At 52.5% G+C, this 25,022-nt stretch overlaps 2 protein-coding genes and 1 long non-coding RNA gene across 5 annotated transcripts in view; 1 reads left to right on the top strand and 2 right to left on the bottom strand.

Annotated features, from left to right (window-relative positions):
* LRP5 (LDL receptor related protein 5) overlaps nt 1–7,315 on the bottom strand; it is a 114,409-nt gene extending 107,094 nt beyond the window's left edge. Inside the window, exon 1 of the mRNA XM_066252255.1 lies at nt 7,092–7,315. Coding sequence (XP_066108352.1) covers nt 7,092–7,173 — 82 coding nt within the window. The 5' untranslated portion in view covers nt 7,174–7,315. The remainder of the gene's footprint in view (nt 1–7,091) is intronic.
* LOC136319022 (gap junction alpha-3 protein-like) lies at nt 7,219–9,714 on the top strand. Of its 3 annotated transcripts, XM_066252263.1 has the most exons (3): nt 7,219–7,576; nt 8,242–8,377; nt 9,148–9,714. In XM_066252263.1, exons 1-2 carry the CDS (start codon nt 7,219–7,221, stop codon nt 8,244–8,246), a joined length of 363 nt encoding a protein of 120 aa, XP_066108360.1. In that variant the 3' UTR covers nt 8,247–8,377; nt 9,148–9,714. The 3 variants fall into 3 exon arrangements, 1 of the variants encoding a protein (XP_066108360.1); XR_010728148.1 differs by lacking the exon at nt 8,242–8,377 and having other exon boundaries at nt 7,357–7,576; XR_010728149.1 differs by lacking the exon at nt 9,148–9,714 and having other exon boundaries at nt 7,405–7,620; nt 8,242–8,345.
* A 6,985-nt stretch (nt 9,715–16,699) lies between these two features.
* Nucleotides 16,700–20,135, bottom strand: LOC136319025 (uncharacterized). Its single transcript, XR_010728155.1, has 3 exons — nt 19,899–20,135; nt 18,318–18,560; nt 16,700–17,786 (listed from the first exon to the last, which is right to left on the bottom strand). It is a non-coding gene; the product is annotated as an uncharacterized lncRNA (long non-coding RNA).
* Between the last annotated feature and the right edge of the window lie 4,887 nt (nt 20,136–25,022).

The following is a 25,022-nucleotide window of genomic DNA, read 5'->3' as shown; positions in this document are numbered from 1 at the left end:
CATCATCCGATCATCCCACGCCAAGGTGGTGAGTGCAGCCCCCAGTCAGGGTACACACAGGAAGCAACCAATGAATGCACGACTAAATAGAGCAATGAATAAATGCTTCTCTCTCCCTCCCTTCTTTCCTCCCCTCTCTGTCTCTCTAAAAGCAATCAAATAAACAACAAGAAAGATAAAAATGGCAAATTGTTATATATATTTTACCACAATAAAAAATAAAAATAAATAAAAAAGGAAGTGTTCTGAATTTAAAATAATCAGCTAGGAAAGGGGGATAGCAGAGTCCCAGGAGAGCCGTTTAGAGCCAGCCCATGTTTCCAGGATGAACCACACTGCAGCCCACTATGGGGCACACAGTGGCGAGGCTGTGCCATGCCAGACCCTAGATGGGGACAGTACTGGGCCTCCGCGTGAGGGATGGCTCCCTGCACGATGGCACCAGGCGGAGCCCACATGGCCAGGCACCAGAGGGTAACCGTCAACCCGGCCCAGCCCACCAGGCTGACGCACACAGCCCGCGCCTGCCTGCTGCCCAGCCATGCAGAGAAGGACAACGTGCAAACATGCTACTGCCAGTTTGGATCGGACCCCGACGCCTTACAGGCCCACGCAGTGGGTACCACTGTCGTCACGTTTTCCTGATGAGGACCCCCTGCGGGCAGGCTGGCTACTCAGGCCCAAGGCCCCAACTCCAGTGCCTCTGAAAAGAGACTTTCTGATGAGACCAAAAGCCTCGGGTGTGGTCATGTGCACTGACTGGGCCCTCAGCAGGACAGAGGGCGCGGAGAGGGGCTCGGAGTTGGGGGTCCGGAGGCGAGGTCTGACTCAGCCACACACCGAGGCTCCAGGTGCAGGCCAGCCCACGGCCCACCACCTCATCCTGCCAAGGGGCCCTCTCAGCCCTGTTCCAGCCCGGACTGCCCCCTCAAGCTGCACAGAACCCTGGGGGCTCAGCAGCACCAGCCCCAGTGGGAAATACAGGCTCCTAGGAGAGTAGCCATCATCAGATTCTTAAAGGAGAGCTAGGCGCCGGGGCAGCCAGGGGCCGGGACAGGTAGCTTAGCTGGATGAAGTGTTGCCCCGAGTCACCAGAATTAAGGGTTCGATCCCTAGTCAGAGCACTTATGGGAGGCAACCAATGAATGCGTGGATAGGTGGAGCGACAAACTGCTATTTCTCTCTCTCTCTCTCTGTATCTCTTCCTTCCTCTAGCTCTAAAATCAATTAATAAAAAATGAAATTAAATAAAAGGGGCACCAGGGACCCCAGAAGGCTAATTTACTCTCCTATGTGAGTGAGTCATTGCTTCAATCAAACCAATCTAACCACTAGAAAATCACACCAAGGCAAACTAAAAGCACTCAAACAATGTAGGTTGAATTAATACCAACCAATAAAGCAAATAAGAAAGTACAGTACCTGGGCCCTGGCTGGTTGGCTCAGTGGTAGAGCGTCAGCCTGGCATGCGGGAGTCCCGGGTTCGATTCCCGGCCAGGGCACACAGGAGAAGCGCCCATTTGCTTCTCCACTCCTACCCCTCTCCTTCCTCTCTGTCTCTCTCTTCCCCTCCCACAGCCAAGGCTCCATTGGAGCAAAGTTTGCCCAGGCGCTGAGGATGGCTCTGTGGCCTCTGCCTCGGGCGCTAGAATGGCTCTAATTGCGGCAGAGCAAGGCCCCAAGATGGGCAGAGCATCGCCCCCTGGTGGGCATGCCGGGTGGATCCTGGTCAGGCGCATGCGGGAGTCTGTCTGACTGCCTCCCCGTTTCCAACTTTGGAAAAAAAAAAAAGAAAGTACAGTACCTGTAGAGTAACAGTAACCCCAACCCCCTCATAGGTGGTGTCACCATAGCAACCTCCTAGGGCAGGGGTAGTCAACCTTTTTATACCTACTGCCCACTTTTGTATCTCTGTTAGTAGTAAAATTTTCTAACCATCCACTAGTTCCATAGTAATGGTGATTTATAAAGTAGGGAAATAACTTTACTTTATAAAATTGATAAAGCAGAGTTACAGCAAGTTAAAGCATATAATAATAATAATTACTTACCAAGTACTTTATGTCGAATTTTCACTAAGTTTGGCAGAATAAATCTTTATAAAACAACTTACTATAGTTAAATCTATCTTTTTATTTATATTTTGGTTGCTCCGCTACCGCTCACCATGAAAGCTGGAACGCCCACTAGTGGGTGGTAGGGACCAGGTTGACCACCACTGTCCAAGGAGGTTCATGGCCAGAGAGGACCGGGGGACAGAGGACTTGTGATCTGGGTACAGACTGATCACAACCTGAGGTCCCAGCACCACGAGTCTGCCGCCTCCTGGAGAGCTGGAGGCACACCCTCCCTGGGGAGGCCGAGCCCATGGGCAGCCGAGCCCGGGGCCAGCCGGTGGAGAGCTAAGTCCCCTCACGGGCACCCGGCAGCCCAGGACAACCCGGAAGCCAAGGCCGGCCCAGGAGCTGTGCGGACAACAGGGCTGCTAGAAGCTCCAAACCGGGCCGAACTGATGTAGGTGAGGGCATGCCCTGGTTGGCACACACCCCACACGGCTTAGGTGCACAGGGGGGGTCCCCACTCACCAGGAGAAGGGCCAGCTGCCAAGTCTGCCCCCAGCTGGCGCTCCAGCCTGGATCAGAGCTGCCAGTCAACCCTCCGGGGCAAACCAGCCCCAGACAGAGACCCTCTCCAGGGCTCCCACTAGACCACGGGGTTAGGACTTGGACCCGTGGGGCACTTTCGAAAAGAAACCTGGGTACCTAGGGAAGGACCTTTCACATCCTTCCCACAATGGCCTGTCTTCAGAGAACGACCTCTGGGTCTCCCCTAACTCCGCTCCCTGAACCCCACCAGGGCCTGTAAGGCAGAAGGCTGGTGTCCCAATTTTGCAGATGAGAAAACTGAGGCCCAGAGCTAACAATCCACTTTCCAGAGCTGAAGAGAAAGCAGAGACCAGCTCAGCCCAGCCCAGCCGGGCAGGCAGGGACCCCGGGCCAGCTCTTTGTGTGACCGCAGCTGCCTCGGCACGTCAGCGCTCGGACTGTGCCGCCCCAGAACGGCCCCACAGGGGACCTCTCTCCGGCACACACACCACCACCATTTTCTGAGCAAATGTGTCAACAAGCCCCCAAAGGGCCAGGGTTGGACGTAGCCCTCACTCCCATCAGAGCCTCCCCCTTTCGGGAATGTGTTAAGAGACAGTCCAAGAGGCCTCCTAAGCCACAGAGGCCCAGTTTCCCTCAGGGCTCCCATCATACTGGTCAACACACTAAGTCTACCTCCCAGAGACCCTGCTCCCGGGGGGCCAGCGCAGGCCCTTAGTTTGTCCCCTCGGCTCCCTTCACCATCAGCTCTCCCGTCTCTGAACTGAGGCAGGAAGGTCTCAGGCTTATCTGCCCCCCTCCCAGCCCAGCTCACAACAGCTGCCACCGCCCGAGCTCCACTAAGACATCACTCATGGCTATCAGCCCGCGCCCCCAGCAAGACCAACCCCACTGCCGCCAGGCAAGGGCCCCACCTGCACGGCGGACGACCGCTCAGCCACGGAAAGGAACGAGGCGCTGACACGTGCCCCAATGTGGCTGAACCTCGAAACCCTGAGGCTAAAGAGGAGAAGCTAGACACAAAAGGCCACACGCCACCTGACTCCGTACATGACATGTCCAGAACAGGCCAGTCCACAGGGACAGAAAGCAGACTGGTGGCTGCCCCGGGGGATGAGCCGTCACTGTTTAATGGGTTTATGGGGGGGGGGGGGCGGAAACGTTTTCTCACTTGATAGAAATGTTGGTCAGTGATACAACCCTGTGAGTGTACTAAATGCCAATGAATTGTACACTTTAAAATGATTAATTTTATATCACGTATACTATAGCTCAAAAAAAATTTTTTTTTAATAAAAGATCAATTCCACACCTTTCACCTAGGACAGATCTGACTCCAGCCCGTGTTTCCTGTCCTCCCCCTGACCAAAAGCTTCCAACCCTTCGGGATCACATTCAGCCTGCAGCGTGACCTGGCCTCGTTCAATGGAGACCACCTGGCCCATGAGGAGACAGAGCTCTGAGGCCATGGCAGGGGGGGAGGCCCCTGGACCCAGCTCTCCCTTAGCTGCACAGTCAGGGAACACCTGACTGCTGTCCTTCCATCCCATTCCGTCCCAAGCACTTCACACAAGCGCTGAGAGCATCACCAACCACAGTAGGTGCTGATCAGTACCAGGCTGCCGTAACTCACTCAATCCGCGGTAGGAAAGTATTACTGTCCCCATTTTACAGATGAGAAAACTGAGGCACACCAAGGGGGAGTCAGATGTCCAACTCTCTCCCTTCCCCAAAACAAGTAGCAAGACCCTGGGCCACTTGGGCTCTGTCCACACTGTCAACCACCTCAAGACACCCCACTCAGGGTCACAGCAATACATGAGTCAGACAGTGACATCCCAGGTCAGACACAGAGCAAAAATCCAGACTGTGTGATAACAGCTTCTAGACCTTCCAGGCCGGAAAGATCAGGACCCCGCTACGCAACAGGAACTGCGTGCGGCTCTGCCACCACCAGTTCCTCACTGGGGACAGGGACAGTGCTAAGGGTTTCACACATGGCATTTAATGCTTCAAAACATTCCAGGGTCAGGGAGACCAGGTGAGGACACCGGACACAGAGAAGTTAGGTAAGTTGTCCAAAGTCAACCAGCTGCTGAGCGTGTAAACCAGGCTGGCCTGACCCCAAAGGCCCCACTTGGCCCCAGAACGCCCCTGCTGCAGACCTGCTGAGTGCTCACCTGACTGCAGCCCCCCCCCCCCCCCAGTGTGTAAATTCTGCTGAATGCCTGAGTGGTGCAGCTGAAATTAGACGGGTTCCAAATACGACAGATCTCCACAGCAAGCGTTGGACTATACAGGTGGATTGGGTAAATTCTTGGATCCAAATAGGAGGCTTACAAGGAACATGGGCCCTGCCTTGGAAATCAGAGGGTCCTTCGCTGCGGGACGCTCTCAGCGGACTCCATACAACACTGAGTTAACACCCACTGGTTGGGCCCTCCCAGTGGGCCAGGCCCTGGGCATCTGTAGTGACCTCCCTGGGGAACCCTGGACAGGCTGGGACTGGAGCAGCACTGTGGGGCCAGAGGGGACCAGCCCGGACCATTCCCAGCACTGGGACCACGAGAACAAAGGCACTTCCATGGGCTCAGAGCTTCAAATTGCAACAGGAAGCAATCAGGAAAAATAATTAGCTACCAACTTACTGGTTCCACTCCCGACGGAGGCATAAACTAAACACAGACACCAGGGACATACCCTACAGAGAATGGTCCCTCCTGGTGGTTCTGCAGAGAGATGCCACCTTGTCCTTCCATTTTAAGCCTGGGGTCACCACATCAGCAGGTGCTCTAAAGAGCCACATGCTCACAAGCTTCCTAACGTTAATCAACTCTATTTTTGCCTCATACACCACTGAGCCCCACAGATGAGATCAGATCCTTCTGCTTTAGGGTTCAAACCACACAGTGGTTGGTAGGCACTTGCCTCCAGCAACATCGTCCCAAAAGGTATAGGAAATTCAAAACTGCAACGAAGTACAAAACAACGGAGCCAGCTGAGGAACCCCACCTTTTAAACAAACATCTCCCCCTCTCCCCAGAATAAAATAAAATAAAAAACCTTTTTGACTCTGTGACCCAGTCATTTCCGGGAAGAAAAGGAGCCACGCTGGCCCGAACTACCCAGATACCGTCATTGTTTTGTCGTCACCTTGTTTTGCTAGTATCAGACATGGCTGAGAAATGTAAACAGGCTCCAGAGAGAGATACGTTTGGGGTGAAATCGTCAACAGTCTCCAGGCTAGGGCTGGGGGCAGGGGGACTTGAAGAAACCACCCCTTTTCCATAGCCCCAAATCTCAATGTAGGGGCCGCAGCACTGGGAATGTGACCACAGAGCCAGGCTGGGACACCTCCCTGCAATATCCACACTGGATATATCCAGGGAGACAGCTGTTTGCCTTAAAAAGGCCCAGACAAAGGGACCTGAGGCTCGCTGCCCTCCTCCCCCCAAAAACCACCACGGGCAGAACAGCAGCCCCCACAGCACAGGATTCGCTGGCCATGTCCACTTGCCCAGCCACACTCCAGAAAAACAACAGTCACGTCCCAGGATAATGATTTAGGTAGCGAGAGACTTGCTTCAAAAACCACATGGCAATCTCCAAATTAAAAGAACATGTGTAGCGTTTCACAGGCGCTTAGGTTTCCTGAGCCCTCCTGACCTCAACTCCACCCCTTGGGACGAACCAAAAGTTGCAGAGAAAGATCCCCAGCCCCAGACCTCCCCAAGGGTGTGCACAACTGAGGCACGAGCTCGCTGTCCCACCGCGCCGCGCTCTGGAACCGCGTTCCCCCGCGGCGGCCCCACGCAGCCACCTCCCGGGGTCAAAACGGGCCGGGCGCCACTGTTCGCGGCCCCAGTGGCCAGACAGGTCGTCCGGGCACCTGGCAGGTGTCAGTGAGTTTGGAAACCGACAGCAACGCTGATGAAAGGCCAGCGCAACAGGCCAGGCCGCCCGACGCCGGGTCTCAGAACTTTCTCTGCAACTTAAATCAGTTCTCGGAGCTCGCAGGCCGGCAGCGCGGCCATCGGAAACAGGCTCGCCAGAGTTCCCGAAGCGGGGCGGCCAGGCCTGTCTCCGGGCCGGACGACTTCGCTCGGTGCCTGCTCGCAGGACCGGGGTCCCCACGGTCCCAGCACGGCCTCGCCCGCCGGCTTCACGCGGGCGCGCTTCAGAGCGCGCCCCGGGGCCCGGGCAGGTGAGGACCCGCCCGCACCGCACCTGGCGGGGCCGGCGCCGCCCGCGCACCCTCCTCGCCGCCCCGGGACGCTCTGGACCGGGCCCTGCGTCCCTGGGAGGGACCCGGACGGTTGAGACAAAGGGCCGCGCGCTGCACCCAGGCGCCGGGGACGGCGTGGGGCAGCGGGGACTCGCGGCGCGCGCCCCAACTAGCCCCCAACTTGCAAAGTCGCTACCGCGAGCTGCGCACTTGGCCGCGAGCCGCCCGGGCCATTGTCCCTGCGGCCCGCGCACACCTACCCGCGGCGGGGGCCAGGCTGCAGCAGAGAGCGAGCAGCAGCAGCGGCGGCGGCGGCGGCGGCCGGGGCGGTGCCGCCTCCATGTTGTCCGGGGCCGGCCGGGCCCGCGCCGCGCTCACTTGGGCTCCATGGCGCGGCGCGGCGCGGTGGCTCCTTGCGCGGCTCCCGGCGCCTGCCGCCTCCCCCTCGGGCGCTGCGAACCAGGACAACGGGGGAGGAGGGAGGAGGCGCGGGAGCGGAAGCCGCGCCGCGTCTCCGCCCCCCGCCGCCGCCGCCCGCCCGCCCGCGCCCCCAGCGCCGCCGCGCCCTCCCGCGGGCGCCCCCCGGAGCCCGCCCGCGGAGAGGCTGCCGCTGCGCTGTGGCTCCGCGGCCCTCCCGCGCCCCCCGCATACCCTGGGGCCGGACGGTGCGGCTCCTTGGGACGAGGGGTCGGGCTCCGGGCTTCTATCCCGCGGGGCCCCGGGGCCGATCAAGTCCCGGAAGCAGGTGTGTCACCTGTAGGGCCTCAAGGACCTGGCCTTTACCTTTGGGTAAACTGAGGCACGGGGGCGGGGCGTGGGGAGGAGTGTTATCTGCGGGCACACACTGAGGCAGTTTGGGGGCTGCAAGCCAGGGGCCCGGAGCCAGGTCTGTGCGCTTTCCCGCGACCGCAGCCGCAAGGGCTGGGCCCGCTCGGCAGCCCCGGGACACCTGTTCGCACTGGGGGTGAGGGCGCCCGGGAAGGGAGAGGAAGGCGACCGCGAGACTGTTCTGGATAGGGATAGAAGTGGATGATGGAGAGATAGGAGCTGCATGGGCTGAGATTGGAGTGGGCTTCAGGTTTTATTTTTAAAACTAAATGTACACCCTCTATGTTACTTACAGTACAAAGACTGAGCAAAGACACGCTCATCTGCTTCTAGGCGGGCTGAGTGAGGAAGCTCCCTAGAGTAGCAGAACGTACCTTTGACTCATTCAACCTGCAGGGGCTGACCTCCCCCATCTCCCCTGCTCTGTGTCCACCTGAGCATGGAGCTCCAGCCACCTGGACCCTCAGGGCATGGGAAGGACTGGGAGGCACTGGCTCTGGAACCTTCCCCCCTCAGTTCAGACTTTCGTGCCCTTGGGCAGGTCTAAATATAACCTTCTCTGCACACTTTCCTTTCTTACAGACTAGGGCCACCAGTGCCTAGCTTGCAGGTGCAAGTGAACTAGCTACAGGCAACACACAAACAACTGGGTGCTCACGGATGCCAACATTCTTCCTGTATTTGTGACAACTTTATAAAGCTTGGCAGAATGTCTCTGGTATATATGGGGTGTTATTCTAGGGAGGAAGACAAGCAAAAACAAGAAGACAGATAAATTTAAAGCAAACAAAAGCCCCACAACACCATTAACACACTGTGAGGAATGCCATAAAAACTGAAGAGAGTTAGGCTGCTCTGTCTGGGGAATTCTGACCTGGGAAGGTAGGGACGTTTGACAAAGAGAAAGGCTCGTGCAAATGGGGCAGCTGGAAGGCCAGCAGGGCCAGCCCGCATAAGAAAGCAAGATGTATCCAAAGAGCAATAGGGAGCCATTGTAGGTGTTTAAGTAGCAAAATCCTTGCTGATTTCTCTCTCACACCCCATGCCCAACCCCAGTCGCAAAGCTGTTCACTCTACTTTCAGAACAGATGCAGACTCCCAGCTCTTCTCACGCCTCCACCATCATCACCCCAGTTTGGGTCCCCTCTCACCCCTATGGAGAACCTGCTTCCCACCTGACCCCTTCAGCCTAATCTCAGCAGCCAGAGTAAGCATGTTAAGTTAGATCACAACCCTTCTCTGCGCAAGAACTTTCTGTGGCTCCCATAGCAGTCACAATAGAAGCGAAAGGCCTTATGGCCCCTCCTGAGCCTGATCTGGCCACACTCCTCCCTTTTCCTCTCCAAGTTCTTTATGCACCCTCCTTCCTCTCCCTCACCCTGCTCCAAGCACAACAGCCTCCATGCTTGTCCTCAGACAGACAGGGAACACAGCTGCCTCAGGGCCTTTGCACTTGCTGATCTCTTTTTTCTTTTTTTTTTTTTTAAGTGAGAGGAAAGGAGACTCCCTCATGCATCCCAACCGTGATCCACCCTGACATCCCTGTCTTGGGCCAATGCTCGAATCAACAAAGCTATCCTCAGCACCTGGGATTGACGCTTGCTCGGACCAATCAAGCCATTGGCTGAGAGGGCAAGAGAGAGAAGGAGGAGAGGGACAAGAAGAGAAGCAGATGATCGCTTCTCCTGTGTGCCCTGACCAGTGATTAAACCAGAGACATCTGGATGCAGGGCAGACACACTATCCACTGAGCCAACCGGCCAAGGTCGTCTGGAACTCTTTTATCCTAGTTATGCACATGATTCACTTCTTCACATCTTCATTTCTTCAGCCAGGTCTTCCCTGACCACCTTTGAAAATTACAAACCACCCCCTCTCCCCTTGCCAGCACTTCCTGCTTCATCTCCCTGGTTTACTTTTTCCCTTTTCCCTGACCGACATCTGACAAACTGAGTGTTTACTCATCTTTCTTCTCTCCATTAGAACGGAAGCCCCAGGAGAACAGAGACTCATATGTTTTCTTCCTTGTGTATCCCCTGAGCCTAGACCAGGGCCTAGCACATAGTAGGTACTTAATATATGTTTGTTGAATGAATGAGTGAATGAAATGAAAAGACTTGATTTACATTTATAAAAGGGGCACTCCGGCTGCTGAGCGAATCCAGGGCTGCCAGGAAAGAAGAGGTTGTGCAGGTGACTGGTCAGCAGGTGGGTACCGTGGTAGCAGCCAGGAGAGATGGCAAAGGGCCCTGACTGTGGGGACAAGGGGAAGGGGGCCCAGGGTGGCTCACCATAGGGGCTCTGCTGCTAGACACATTGCATAGCTCGCCCAAAGTTCAAGCAAGTGCAGGTTCTTTTGTTGTTGTTGTTGTTATAGAGAGAGACAGAAATATGCAACATTTGCAGGTCGGGATGATGCTTGAACCAACCGAGCTATCTAGCCAGGGCACAAGTCCAGGTTCTAAATCTGAGAAGCTAAAGATTCTACCCTCAGTTATGCAGATGATTAAAAGCAGAATGAAACAAGAATATAAAACACAGATATTGGGATTCTTTCTTATCAAGGAGAGAGGTAGCAAGCTTGAACTCTTAGGATGGGAGAATTCAGTCAATAGAGAAGGCCATTTAAGTGATTAGATGGCAGATGCTGGCAGCAGCTGCTGGGGTGCCCTGGGGTTTCCTGTGCCAACTCGTGATGTCGATTGTGGAGGGACCACCAGAGATCCCCCCAAGAGGGAAGGGACTGTGCCCCAGGTTTCCAGGCATCAGAGCCACACTCCAGGTCACCTGACTCTGCCCAGAACTTTGAGAAAAGTCATTTGCAGAGGACAAATGAGAACGAATCACTACTTTATTCTGCAGAATTCCGACACCACAAGGGCAGTAATTTTTAGACTCTTTAGTAATGTAAGAAGCAACCGGAGAAGGTGCTAACCTCCCACTTCCCCGGAAGGCTGCCCGTCACAGCTCGCCAGCCGCCACCGGACTTCTTCTTCGGCCTCGCGTTTGGAAATGTTCGTTCTCAGTTCATTCCTCCGACGCAGGCTCCATCCCCGTGGGGGGGGGGACTCAGCTGCGGTCAGATCCAATGCTTTCCAGGGACCAGGGCTCCATGGGGGTCCATTGAGGGCCCTCCAGAGGATGCCACCTCAGCCCTGGGACACTTGCGGAGAAGGCCTTTTTGGTTTCCCTCCCAAGCCGGAACATGCTGACTCCGGAGAGTTATTCTGGGCACCAGGGCCCTCCCGCCGGGCCTGGCCCGTGGGCAGAGGTGTGCCTCGGACTCCCAGCTTCCCTCCTCTCTGAGCCACACACACCCTCCTGAGGGCGGCTCAGCGAGGGAGCGAGGGAACTCTGAGGGAATGTCCACTGACCAGCCTATCTTGGGTCCATGTGGGCTTGTCCTCTGCACAGCACTGCCTCCTAGTGACCTGGGAAGGCAGCCACCGGTGCCTGGTGATGGGCCCCCCGCAGAGCTTTATTAGTAGCAGGCCATGGTTTCTATGGAGACAGCTAGGGTGCAAGGGGCTCAGGCCGAACTTCCCCTCTGCACCCCAGTGTCCTCACTTACAAAACGGGAGTGAAGATACCTGTTCGCCTCATCTTTCTCTCACTGCTCATGTAAACCTCGCACAAGAGAAGATTTGAAAAAATGCTCTTTGTACTTTGAAGCCCTGCACTCAGGGGAGGTGTGATTGACATAGGCCCACGACAGGGCGTGAAGGATGGGTGTGCCAGACCCGCCCTCAGGGTGGACGCCCCACAGCCAGGTCGCCTCCTCCTGATGGTTATCAGCCCCAAGTTGCTGCAGCCCTGAGCTTCGGCCCTCCGGGTCACGTGGCATGGCGTGTAACTTGCCTCCTGGGACAGACAGGAGGTCCTGGAAAGCCACGTGAGAGGGTGGCCCACCTGGCAGCTGTGTTTTCCATGCAGATTAAGGAGTTGACATTCAGGTTTGATGTCCCTTTTTATTTTTTTATTTTTTTTTTTTTTTCATTTTTTCTGAAGCTGGAAACAGGGAGAGACAGTCAGACAGACTCCCGCATGCGCCCGACCGGGATCCACCTGGCACGCCCACCATGGGGCGACGCTCTGCCCACCAGGGGGCGATGCTCTGCCCATCCTGGGCGTCGCCTTGTTGCGACCAGAGCCACTCTAGCGCCTGAGGCAGAGGCCACAGAGCCATCCCCAGCGCCCGGGCCATCTTTGCTCCAATGGAGCCTTGGCTGCGGGAGGGGAAGAGAGAGACAGAGAGGAAAGCGCGGCGGAGGGGTGGAGAAGCAAATGGGCGCTTCTCCTGTGTGCCCTGGCCGGGAATCGAACCCGGGTCCTCTGCACGCTAGGCCGACGCTCTACCGCTGTGATGTCCCTTTTTAAACACTTTGAAGTCACCTGCCATGGGTTGAATAGTGGCCCCTAAACAGATATGTCCACACCCTAATCCTGGGAACCTGTGACTGTTAACCTATTCGTACAAAGGGTCTTTGCATGTATAATTATGAACCTTAAGGGGAAGAGATCATCCTGGATTATCCCAGGAGACTCTAAATTCAATGACAATGGTCCTTCATACAGACAGGCAGAGAGAGATCTGAGGCAGAAAGAAGATGGAGGTAGAGATCGGACAGATGCAGCCACAGCCCAGGACGGCCCGGTGCTCTGAGAAGCTGGTGGGGGCAGGAAGGACCCTTCCTGAGGGCCTTCAGAGGGGACACAACCCCACACGTGGCTTGATTTCAGACGTCTGGCCTCCAGACTGAGGGTGGAACTCTCTTCTGCTTGATGCCCCCGAGTACGGTGGATTGTTATTGCCGCCCCTGGGCACGGGTCTGGCGCTCGGTCTTCACAGACCCTCCTTTCAGGGAAGGGACCTGAGGTCAGGTGAAGCCTTGCCCAGGACATTGGCTCTGGCTGATTTCATTCTCTGATGGCAAAGATATGTCATTGCAACAGAGATGGCACGGCCTATGAAACTTCAAATGTTTACTGTCCAGCCCTTTACAGAGATGTTTGCCCACCCCCACACTAGGGTGTCAGGTGATGATACCTGTTCTAGAAAAATTAAGGCAGAGTAAGAGAGTCAAAGGGTACCCTGGCCAGAGAGCTCAGTTGGTTAGAGCCTCATCCCAAAGTGCAAAGGTTGCCGGTTCGATCCCCAGTCAAGTCACATACAGGAACAGATCAATGTTCCTGTCTCTCTCCCCCTTCTTCCTCTCTCGCTAAAAATCAATAAATTTAAAAAAAATTCTTTTTAAAAAAATAGGATCAGAAGATGAAAAAGACCTCTCTAGGAAGACCTCATTTGTGCAGGGACCTGGAGGAAGGCAGAGAAGGAGCCTTGCAGCTAGCAGGAAGAGTCGGTGCAAAGGCCCTGAGGCACGGTGAGGGTCAGGAGGGCTCAGAGCAGAGAGACAAGATCAGAGAGGAGTGGGTTGTGGAGGCCACCTCTTCTGTGTGAGATGGGGGGTGGGAGCCATTGGAGGGCCCAGAGCAGGGGGAACATGGGTTTGCATTTGCATATTACAGAATCTTCCTGCCACTGTGTGGGAAATAGAATGACGGGACAGGAGGGGAACAAGGAGGCTAGCTGAGGGGCCATTGCAGTGGTCCAAGTTCAAAATGCTGATGACCAGCATGGCAACAGCAGAGATGGGGAAAAGTGGTTGGGTTGGATTCAGGAATCTCTCTGAGGGCAGAGAGGACATGGAGAGCAATGTCAGGGCTGAGAAAGTGTCAAGGATGATGTCAAACCATTTGACCATTAGTGCCTGGAAGGCCGGGGCTGCCATTCTGAGATCCGAGTGTCAGGGATGGAAGGGAAGAGACATTGGGTGGGGTACAGAGTCCACCTTGAACTTGTGTAGCCAAGATCCTATCAGACTTCCCAGCAGAGGAGTAGAATGTGCAGGGTCTGGGGGTTAGGCCAGAGGCCTGGGCTGGGCATAGAAATGTGGGAATTGCCTGACCAGGCTGTGGCGCAGTGGATAGAGCGTCGGATTTGGACACAGAGGACCTAGGTTCGAAACCCCGAGGTTGCCAGCTTGAGCGCGGGCTCATCTGGTTTGAGCACAGCTCACCAGCTTGAACCCAAAGTTGCTGGCTCGAGCAAGGGGTCACTCAATCTGCTGTAGGCCCCCGGTCAAGGCACATATGAGAGGGCAGTCAATGAACAACTAAGGTGCCGCAGCGAAGAACTGATGCTTCTCATCTGTCTCCCTTCCTTACTATCTGTCCCTTTCTATCCCTCTCTCTGTCTCTCTCTGTCTCTGTCACACTCACACACAAAAGTAATGTGGGAATCTTTAATACTGAAGGCCATGATCCTGAAGGAGCAGCTACGAAGAAAGAGGTTCAAGGGCTGCACATTGGGACCCTTCAAGCACAGGGGTGGGGAGGCCCAGGAGAAAGTAGGGCCCAGGAGCCAGGAGAAAAGGTGAGTGAGGGGTCGGGCCAGGTGTGGGCTGCTGCCAGACCAACGGGACGGGGACGGAGACTTGTCCTCTAGGCCCGGCAAGCAGCCGGTGGCCCATGAGTAAGTGTCCATGTGCCTGGCTGTTACTGAAGACCAAGCATGCCATACACACTGTAGTGAGCACGCAGATGGCACCTTTGCCCACACCTGCGTGGGAACCTGGGTGGCTGCCACACATCTCCGGTCAGTCTCAGAGGCAATGACGGTCACAACTTCACTGCTGGTCCCTCGAACAGGCTCGGTCCAGGAGCTGCAATTCCAGTGTCTGTTTAATGATCAAAACCGAAGTTTATTCCAAGTCACAGGGTCTCCCCTCTCCCAGCTCTGCTTGGCGACAGGTGGGGAAGCCACAGCAGGGGTGGGGCTGGGTTGGCAGCTGCCTCTGCCCTCCTCCTAATGACTGGACCTGGCGGGGAAGGAGGGACAAGGGACAGGAAAGTGGGGGTGGGGAGGGACTGGAGCCCCTGTGACCCAGCCTAGGGCCCCGCAGTTTGGGGGGTTCCTCCTCCCATGGGCTCTCTGTGGGCACCTTGGATACTTTTCCGACAGCATCTGACCCCTGGGACACATGTCTTTGCTCAGTCATCCAGAAAGCACGCTGGCTGCCCAGTTCAGTGGCTGGTCAGGCAGCCACAACCTCGGCCTCTAATTCATGAGGCACCAGACACACATGTTGTCCCCCATCCAGACCCCAGCCCCAGGGACATGTCTCCCTGGCTCCCTGAAGCCCCTCTTAACAGTCTTGAGATGAAGGCGATGTACCTTGGGCCTCCCTCTCTCTCATTCCACACACTCCTTTCTGTACTCTCAGGGTGGGCAGTGGGCTCACTGGGGTCACCAACCATCCAGGTTTGCCTGGAACTGAGGGGTTCCCAGGACATAGGACTCTCGAGGCTGAAACTTGGGGAAGTCCCTGACAAATAGGAGCGAGTCGGTCCCTCCCAGTCTCCCCTCCACACAAAGCCCACACCGAGAATGTGGGGGACAAAAATGCAAAGCAGGCCTCACCCTGTGCCTGCCACTGACACGGTAAAGATCAGGCCCTGGCTGGGAGGCTCAGTTAGTGGGGCATCAGTTCGACATGCCACCATTGCGGGTTGGGTCCCAGGACAGGGCACATACAAGAAATGGCACGAAGGAGTGAAGCAGCAGGTTGATGTTTCTCTCTCTCTCTCTCTCTCTGTCTCTCTCTCTCTCTCTAAAAAAAAAAAATCAATAAAATTATTTAAAAGTTTAAAAATCACTCTCCAAAACATCAATAAGGTGAAGGGGGTTTTCTAGATAAGAAGAGACACACACGAAAGCCCTGGCTGGGTAGTTCAGTAGGTTAGAGCCTCAGGGTCCATCTCCAGTCAGGGCATATACAAGAATCAATTAATGAATGCACAAACGAGTGGAACAAATTGATTTTTTTCTCTCTCCTTTCCTCTCTCTCTCTCTCTCTCTCTCTCTCAAATAGTTTTTTAAAAAGTGATTTTAAAAAATGAGACACAGACAGAATGGTGCTCATTAACAAATCAACACAGAATAAGTGCTGGCGAGGGTGTGGAGAAATAGGAACCTTCCTGCACTGCTGGTGGGAATGCAGACCGGTGCAGCCAACTGTGAGAAACAGTATGGAGTTTCACCAAAAAATTAAAAACAGATCTGCCATTTGACCCAGCTATCCCACTTTTAGGAATATATCCTAAGAACACCAAATCACTGATTCAAAAGAAGACATGCACAGCCATGTTTATGGCAGCATTGTTTACAATAATGAAGATCTGAAAACAGCCCAAGTGTCCATCAGTGGATGAGTGGATTAAAAAGCTGTGGTACAGGCCCTGGCCAGTTGGCTCAGTGGTGGGGCGTCGGCCTGGTGTGCAGGAGTCCCAGGTTCGATTCCTGGCCAGGGCACACAGGAGAAGCGCCCATCTGCTTCTCCACCCCTTCCCCTCTCCTTCCTCTCTGTTTCTCTCTTCCCCTCCCGCAGCCAAGGCTCCATTGGAGCAAAGATGGCCCGGGCGCTGAGGATGGCTCTGTAGCCTCTGCCTCAGGCGCTAGAGTGGCTCTGGTCACAGCAGAGCGACGCCCCGGATGGGCAGAGCATCGCCCCCTGGTGGGCATGCCGGGTGGATCCCGGTTGGGCGCATGCGGGAGTCTGTCTGACTGCCTCCCCGTTTCTGGCTTCAGAAAAATACAAAAAAAAAAAAAAAGCTGTGGTACATATACACAATGGAATACTACATGGCTGTGAAATAAAGGAAATTTTACCTTTTGCAACAATATGGATGGACCTGGATACTATTACGCTAAGTGAAATAAGCCAGGCAGAGAAAAAAAATATCATAGCACCCCACTCAATTGAGGAATCCAAGGAACAAAGTGAACTGAGGAACAGAATAGAGGCAGAGGCAGGATCAAAGGGACCAGAGGGAAAAGGGAAGAGAGGATGGGATCAGAGAGGGGAAAGGGATTAGTGAAATTATGTATCCACTAGCTGTACCCGGCCACGCATTGCTGTGGCTCAGTCTGGTTAAATGGAAAAGAAAGAAAAGAGAAAGCGTACGTTGCTAATATGTTTAATTTCACAATGCTTGTGGGTATACAATATTTTTTGTTGTTCCATTGTCTGGGCAGATATAGAGATTGTCTGGTTTGCTGACTCTAGAAACACACAACATATAATTGTCCATGTGAGAAGCAATCCGTGTCCAGATCTAAACCACACAATTCTAAAGATTGGCCCTGAGCTTTGTTGATGGTGATTGCAAATGCCAATCAAATTGGGAACTGCAATCTCTTAAATTGAAATGGCATATCCATTGGAATCATAGGAATGCGAGGAATGAGGACATCTTCACCTTTGAAAGGTCCTGTCAAGATTGTTGCTTCTACGACATTGCTCATTAATTTTTTTACTGCAAGCCGTGTGCCGTTGCAAAGCTTTGGCTGGTTGATATTTCGCAACATAATTGGCACGCCGATTTTCAATTGCAGTACATGTGGTGGCATCCCTGGCAGATCAAGTGAATTAAAAAATTCTGTTGGATAATTAACCGCTTCATCTGCTTCCACAACAATGTCGATGGACTTGAATGTGACTGCCTCGCTTTGAATGTTAGACTCAATAATATTGTTAAATTCGTAGACGTCTTTGTTCTTGGCCGCAAGAATAGCTCGTTCACTCAGCCAATCGTGATTCTTATAATTGGTTTGAATATTGGGAAATACTCTTTCAACCAATTCTTCTTTTGACGTCACTAAATTGCAGAAGTTATGAGGCAATGAAATTCATCCTGAGGTCAGATCAACCAGCACTTTTCCGTTCCCAATTTCCAGCAATTGATGTGAGAATATCTCAGCTGATTGATCGTTTTGCAGATGGACACACATATTTGTAGTTAATTTTAACGTCTTTACGTGTCGCCACAAAGTAGAATATTTCAGGCAAGCATTTATTTCATCCTCTGGTGTCGATTGGGGAATTACAGATAATGTTTGCCTGAAATCTCTTGCAAGCAATATTAATGTGTTCCCAAATGGTCTGATGTTTCCACGCAAATCTTGCAATGATCGATCAAGAGCCTCAAGTGGCCTGACCTGTGGTGGCACAGTGGATAAAGCGTCGACCTGGAATGCTGAAGTCGCCTGTTCAAAATCCTGGGATTACCTGGTCAAGGAACATATGGGAATTAATGCTTCCTGCTCCTCCTCTCTTCTCTCTCTCTCTCTCTCTCCTCCTTTTCTCCTCTCTAAAATGAATAAATAATTTAAAAAAAAATAATTAATTTTTTTAAAAAGAGCCTCAAGTGATTTTTGGCATGCCATTGTTCATTCATCTCAAACAATAAGTTTGCATTTCTGCAATACTTTCCCATGCTGGATGCTTTGAAAATGTTGCATGTGGGAGTTTCAATGAATTGCATATTCAGTGGCAATTTCAAAGTGGAATGAGCAGTTCTTCCACCTGGTAGCAATGTCGCAGCTATTCCGGACAACGCAAGAGCTAAGGCTATATCATTTTGGGATGGAATTGCTGCCAGAATCAATCTCATTAGGAACATCTTACCAGTTCCTCCTGGCACATCTAAGAAGATTTCTCCAACCCCGTTATTGACAGTTTGCATTATTTGATCATAAATGCCTTTTTGCTCAAGCATTAGCTTAGGAATATTTGATTGCACATACGACAAAAGATTACCCGTGTTGTAATCTTGTTCATGACACAATTCTGCATCGAATGAAGCAGCAGCAGATCGATTTGGTGATAGCATTCCCAATTGATTGAGAACTTTGTTCACGATTTCTAAGCACAAATCTTTAATAATTATCAACGCTTCATTGTAGATTTCTGCTGTGAAATCCATGTTTATATTTGAATTTTCCTTGCGTATTCGACAGAAAATATCTTCAGCCATGTGCAATTTATACTTCTCCCATAACACTGAAATGGAATCGTAAAATATTTAGTATAGAGTGTGTTGCTTTTACGTCCAACAGATGGCGCTGTTTTTCAAAAAAGCATGTTTTTACCTGTCACAGGTGTGACATCTATATAATACTACGTATATAAAAACATAAAAACACGCGTATTTGGCCTGACCAGATGGTGGCGCTGTGGATAAAGCATTGGACTGGGATGAAGAGGACCCAGGTTCAAGACCCCGAGGTCACCAGCTTGATCGCGGACTCATCTGATTTGAGAAAAGCTCACCAGCTTGGACCCAAGGTCGCTGGCTCAAGCAAGGGGTTACTTGATCTGCTGTAGCCCCATGGTCAAGGCACATATGAGAAAGTAATCAATGAACAACTAAGGTGTCACAACAAAAACTAATGAATGATGCTTCTCATCTCTCTCTGTTCCTGTCTGTCTGTTTCTATCTATCCTCTCTCTGAGTCTCTCTCTGTCTCAGTAAAAACAAACAAAACAAAACAAAAAACAAAAAAAACACACGCGTATTTGAATGCAACACTGTGTCAAAATTTCAAAGCAATCAGTGAAGAACTTCAGGAGATTTAAGATTTTGAACAAATATAACACAGAAACAAAGAGAGCAGGACAGCAAATCCTGGAGGGAAGGCGGAAGGGCATTGGGAGAAGGGGGCAAAAGGGGTATCAAGGGGAACAAGGGGGTGGGGGGAGAAGGAGATATATTCAAAGGGGCACTTGATTCTATGTAAACACAATAAATTTAAAAAATAAAAAGAGAGACATCCTGCTTGATTTTTTTTTAAGTGAGAAGAGAGGAGATAGACTCCAGCATGTGTTACAACTGGGGTCCACTCGGCAACTCCCAGGGCCGATGCTGGAATCAACAGAGCTATCCTCACCGCCCAGGGCCACACTCTAAAGACTCTGGCTGGAGAGGGGAGAGAGGGGAAGGGGAGAGGGAGGGGAAGAGAGGCAGGTGGTCACTTCTCATGTGTGCCCTGACCAGGGATCCAACCTGGGAGGTCTGCACCCTGGGCCGATGCTCTATCCATTGGGCAACAGCCAGGGCCTCCTGACTGATTTTTTTTTTTTAATGTTTTAAAAATAAATCTGATGATATTAAGAATTATGAATTGTTTTTTTAAGATGTGACAAAACTATTCTGTTTACATAGAAGAGTGCTCTTAGGAGACATCTGCTAAACCCTTTAATGGAGAACTGTCATACTGTCTGCTATGTACTTTCAATATTTATATTTTGGGCAAATGTGGCAAAACCTTATTAACAAATTTTGAAGCTAGGCAATAAAGTTATGGGTGGTCACTTAAAAAAAAAGAACAGCTCACATACTGAAATAAGGCATGTTCTATTCTGCCGCCGGCCGTGCTGCATGGAGCTTTTTGGACTCTTCCGACTCAACATTGGAGCATGGTGTCTACAGCCGGACATCGGCCCCAAGTGGGGTCTGCGCGCTGAACTCTGGGCTCGCTGACACCGCCCCTGCCCTTGGCCCTCAGCCCCTTCGGGTGTGGCAGCGAGGCTGAGAGCCCAGTGCCGGGTGCCTCCTGCCAGCGCCCCTCCCGGGTCCGGATCACAGTCCTTCCCCGCTTGTAAGTCTCGGACTAAAGGTCGCAGCGGACAGCGAGCAGAGCGCGCCGGGCCTTTGACGGGCAGACCCCGCCTCGCAAGCCAACGAACTCCACTGCAGACTTTGTACCCAGACTGTGTTTTCTCCCGGCGAGCAAAGGGCGAGCCCCTGGATTCCCGCTGCGCAATCGGAGCCTGCAGGGCGGGTTCCCCCCCGGGTGGGTTCCCCCCATGGGTTCCCCCCCAAGTCCTCCACGGGCGCCACTGAACCCTCCCTAACGCCCATTCTACAGAGAGGAAAACTGAGGCCCGGGGCAGGTTGGATGTCTTGACTGAGGTCCCTCAGCGAGCAAGGCGTGGAGCTGCAGACCGCTGATTTTTACTCCCTGCAAGGCCCTGTGTCTTTTTTGGAGGGGGGAGAGAGAGGCTGAGGCTGGGGGAGGGGGGCCGGCGGGGCTCCACCACACCCGCTCCCGGCGCCGGCCGCTCCCGGCTCAGGCCTGCCGTGAGCCGTGCGGCCGCGAGGGGGCAGCAGCATCCAGCTCTGCCAGGCTCTTCCCTGAGCTCTGGCATCAGCGAAGAAACAGCTGTCAAAATACGGAAGGGGTTTCGGAAGATGGACCTCGCCGAGGAAGCGACTGCACACACCAGATGCTCTCAAGATGAGACAAGAAGCAAGATTGTGGGCTCCCGGATCAATGCACACAGTTCAAATGTCCAATGCATGACCTTGGGCAAGCTGTTGAACCCCTAGGAAACTGTTTTCTAATCTGTGCCAAAGGGGATAATAATCCTCTGGCGTGGCTGTGCTGGGAATGAAGATAACCAGGTAGTAAACATACATGAAGTATTACTACCAGGGTGCGGAGGGCCCCAGGCTGAGTCATTCGCAGGGACCAGGGTGGGGCTCCCGGTCCCGGCCTGGAGGAGGGGTACAGGGATTCCTCAGGGCAGTTCTGCTCCAAGTCTCCCAGGTCTGCCCTTGACTTTCGCACGTGGGGCCTGCGCATCTGCAGATCCGTTCCAGTCACTGAGCGGCCATATCGCCTCAGCAAGGGAACTGTTATCGTCTCCATTTTGTAAAGAGAAAACCGAGGCTCAGAGAGGCTGAGCACATGCCCTGGGTCCATGGGCCTCAGCCTATGTCAGCCTCAGGACTGGGGAGCTGGGATTTGCACCAGGTGCTCTGCCCTGTGCGTCCTGCAGAAACCTGAACAAACCACTGCCGGAGTCACCTGGTCAAGGTCAAAGATGTTAACTCCCTTCAGCAGAGGAGGGGGCTGTTGGTGGGTGCTTTGACAGTTGTCCCTCTCTACCCCCTGCCCCACCAGGTTTGCTGGATCACCTGGGAAGAAAAGCTCTTGGCAGATTTCTATTGCCAGCTTGTCCTACCCACTCTCCAGTGGTTCAGGACCCCCAGCCATGGGCGAGTAAATGAATAGCACAACAGTAAAACAGCAGAGCACTGAAAAGAAAGCTCTTGAAACCAGCCAGAGGCCCTGGCCAGTTGGCTCAGTGGTAGAGCATCAGTCCAGCGTGTGAATGTCCTGGGTTCGATTCCCAGTCAGGGCACACAGGAGAAGCTACCATCTGCTTCTCTTTTTTTTTTCTTTCTTTTTTATTTATTCATTTTAGAGAGGAGAGAGAGAGAAAGAGGAGAGAGAGACAGGGGGGAGGAGCTGGAAGCATCAACTCCCATATGTGCCTTGACCAGGCAAGCCCAGGGTTTCGAACCGGCGACCTCAGCATTTCCAGGTCGACGCTTTATCCACTGCGCTACCACAGGTCAGGCCACCATCTGCTTCTCCACTCCCACCCCCTTGCTTCTCTCTCTCTCTCTCCCTCTCTCTCTCTATCTCTCTGTCTCTCTCTCTCCTCTCTCCTCCCACTCCTGCTGCTATAGCTCAATTGGAGCAAGTTGGCCCTGGGCACTGAGAATGGCTTCATGGCCTCCACCTCAGGCACTAAGAAGAGCTTGTTTGCTGAGCAATGGAGCAATGCCCCAGATGGGCAGAGCATCATCCCCTGGTGGGCTTGCTGGGTAGATTCAGGTTAGGGCACATGCAGGAGTCTGCCTCTCTATCTCTCCTTCTCTCACTGAATTTTTTAAAAAAGAAAAGAGGATGCTTGAATGATTTCCTTTCCAATGTTCATACATATTATTTCATTTTCTCTAACTGTATTTTTTATTTTGATTTTTATATAGTTAAAAAGGCAATATAGTCACATAAAATTCATGTTACAAAAGAATAATTGCATTTTTTTCTAGTATTTTTCTGAAGTTATAAACGGGGAGGCAGTCAGACACACTCCCGCATGTGCCCGACCAGGATCCACCCGGCATGCCTACCAGGGGGCGATGCTCTGCCCATCTGGGGCGTCGCTCTGTTGCTCAACAACCAAGTTCTTCTTAATGCCTGAGGGAAAGGCCATGGAGCCATCCTCAGCGCCTGGGCCAACTTTGCTCCCATGGACCCTTGGCTGCAGGAGGGAAAGAGAGAGACAGAGAGGAAGGAGAGGGGGAAGGGTAGAGAAGCAGATGGGCGCTTCTCCTGTCTGCCCTGGCCGGGAATCGAATCTGGAACTTCCACACACTGGGCCGAAGCTCTACCACTAAGCCAACCAGCCAGGGCTGGAATAAGTGCATTTTATATGTAATTTTTCACCTAACATTGCGTCCTGACCATTCCTCCCACGTTATTAGTGGTTCTTCAAAAGCATCATTTTTAGCAGCTGTTTAATAATTTATCTTATGGATACACTACAGTTTACTTCACCATTCTAAATAACACTTAGCCATCTTCCAGGTTTTCAATGCAACTCACTCCCCGGCACATATGGCCAGGTCTCGCTGGCACAGCCTCATAAGGTAGCATGGATGAGCATCCGCCTGGGTCAGACTGCATTCGTTTACACTCCATCCAGATCACATAGCCGGGGCACGGGGCTGGAAGGTGGGAGAGGTCCAAAGGTCAGGGCTCACAGCAGAGCCAGACAAAGGCAGATGCACGATTCCTTGGTATCAGCCTGACATTTATTAATCGCTCACTTATTTATCTCACAAATAGTTATTGAGCACCTGCTATGTGCCAGGCACTGTTCTAGAAGCTTTGAATACCAAAGACCCCTGTGGACTTGGAGCTTATACTTTTGGGAAAGAAGAGGAGACAAATAATAAGTCATAAATGTAATAACTAAATAAGTTGTACAATGTGTTAGAAGAACTATAGAAAAAAGAAAATGTAGAGCAGGGTTGGGGGTCGGGAGAAGACAGGGTGGTCAGGGACGATTTCAGTTAGAAGGCTGCCTAAGAAGCAAAGAGGACCTGACCAGGGAGTTGCACAATGGTTAGAGCATCGGCCTGGGATGCTGAGGACCCAGGTTCAAAACCCCAAGACCCCTGACCTGAGGGTGGGGTCACCAGCTTGAGCACGGGGTCACTGGATTGAGTGTGGGATCATAGAAATGACCCCACAGTCTCTGGATTGAGCAAGGTGTCACTCGCTCTGCTGTAGCCCGCCGATCAAGGCACATATGAGAAAGTAATCAATGAACAACTAAGGAGCCTCAACAAAGAATTGGTGCTTCTCATCTCTCTTTCTGTCTATTTCTCTCTCTCTCACACACACATACAAAGACAAAATACAAAAAAAAAGAAAAAGGAACAGGAAGGGAGGTGCGGCCAAGAGGACACTGGGAGGGAGAACCTTCCAGACAGAACAGCCAGCGCCAAGTGTGTGGTCTGAGAATGTGCCTGTACCTGTTTTCTTTTTCTTTTTTATTCTCATTGCAAGAGCATTTTTCCATCTCATTAAATGTTACAAAACTTTTCTGAACTCGATGGAGAACAGGTAAGCCCGATGGTCTTCCTCCTGTCTGCACCTCCTCCTCCCCCGAAATGCAGGAATAACCCCCCTCCCCACTTGGTGTGCTCTGTGCTCCGGGCTGCATGGCGGGTGCTGGCCGTGGCCACTAGACTGATGGTGGCAATGAAGAAGTGTCCAAGCCAGTCCCAGCCCAGGTGGCCAGATTCAAAACACAAAAAGAGAGTTAATTCTTGGCTTTTGCATTTCAAAACAGACCCTTGGAACTCAGAGAAGAGGCCGCAGGTGCAGGGAAGTCAGGGGAGAGGGTGAACCTGACCGGGGAGGCTGAGACCCAGAGAAGCACAGCCGCTGGAGGCGGGCGTCCCAAACCTATGGTCTCGGGATACTTGACAGTCTTAAAAAAATTGTTGCCTGACCTGTAGTGGCGCAGTGGGATAAAGCTTCAACCAGGAACACTGAGGTCGCCGGTTCGAAACCCTGGGCTTGCCTGGTCAAGGCACCTATGGGAGTTGATGCTTCCAGCTCCTCCCCCTTCTCTCTCTCTCTTTCTCTCTCTCCTTTCCTCTCTCTCTCTCTCTCCCTCCTTAGAAAAAATTGAATAAAGTACTTTATTTTTAAAAAATTGTTGTGAGAGTCCCAAAGAACTCTATAAGTGTTTGATCTGGTGAGAGGTGCCATTTTAGAAATTAAAACCGAGAAATCTTTAAATTACTTCTTCATTTTAAAATAACAATGAGAAACCCATTGCATGCTAATGGAAATAACTTGCTATGAAAAAATCGCTATATTTATTTACCAAAACAAAAATTAATGAGAAGAGTGGCATCGTTTTAAATTTTTACAAACCTCTTTAATGCCTGTCTTCTCGTATCTGTTTCTGCATTCAATTTATCGCAACATGTTGTTTGATTGAAGTCCACCAAGGAAACGTAGCCTCACACACCTGAGGAGCTGGGAAGACTGTCTCGCTGCTCTTCAAATAATTGTGAATAGTCTTTGTTACCGGCCCAGAACTCAACAACGGGTGGCTCCCTAAAGGTAAGCTACAGTGCGGGAATCT

This window comes from Saccopteryx bilineata, chromosome 1, assembly GCF_036850765.1.
Source record: "Saccopteryx bilineata isolate mSacBil1 chromosome 1, mSacBil1_pri_phased_curated, whole genome shotgun sequence".
NCBI classification, from domain to species: domain Eukaryota; kingdom Metazoa; phylum Chordata; class Mammalia; order Chiroptera; family Emballonuridae; genus Saccopteryx; species Saccopteryx bilineata.
The sequence above is the reverse complement of the archived record's forward strand: the minus strand, read 5'-3'. Positions and strand labels throughout refer to the sequence as shown.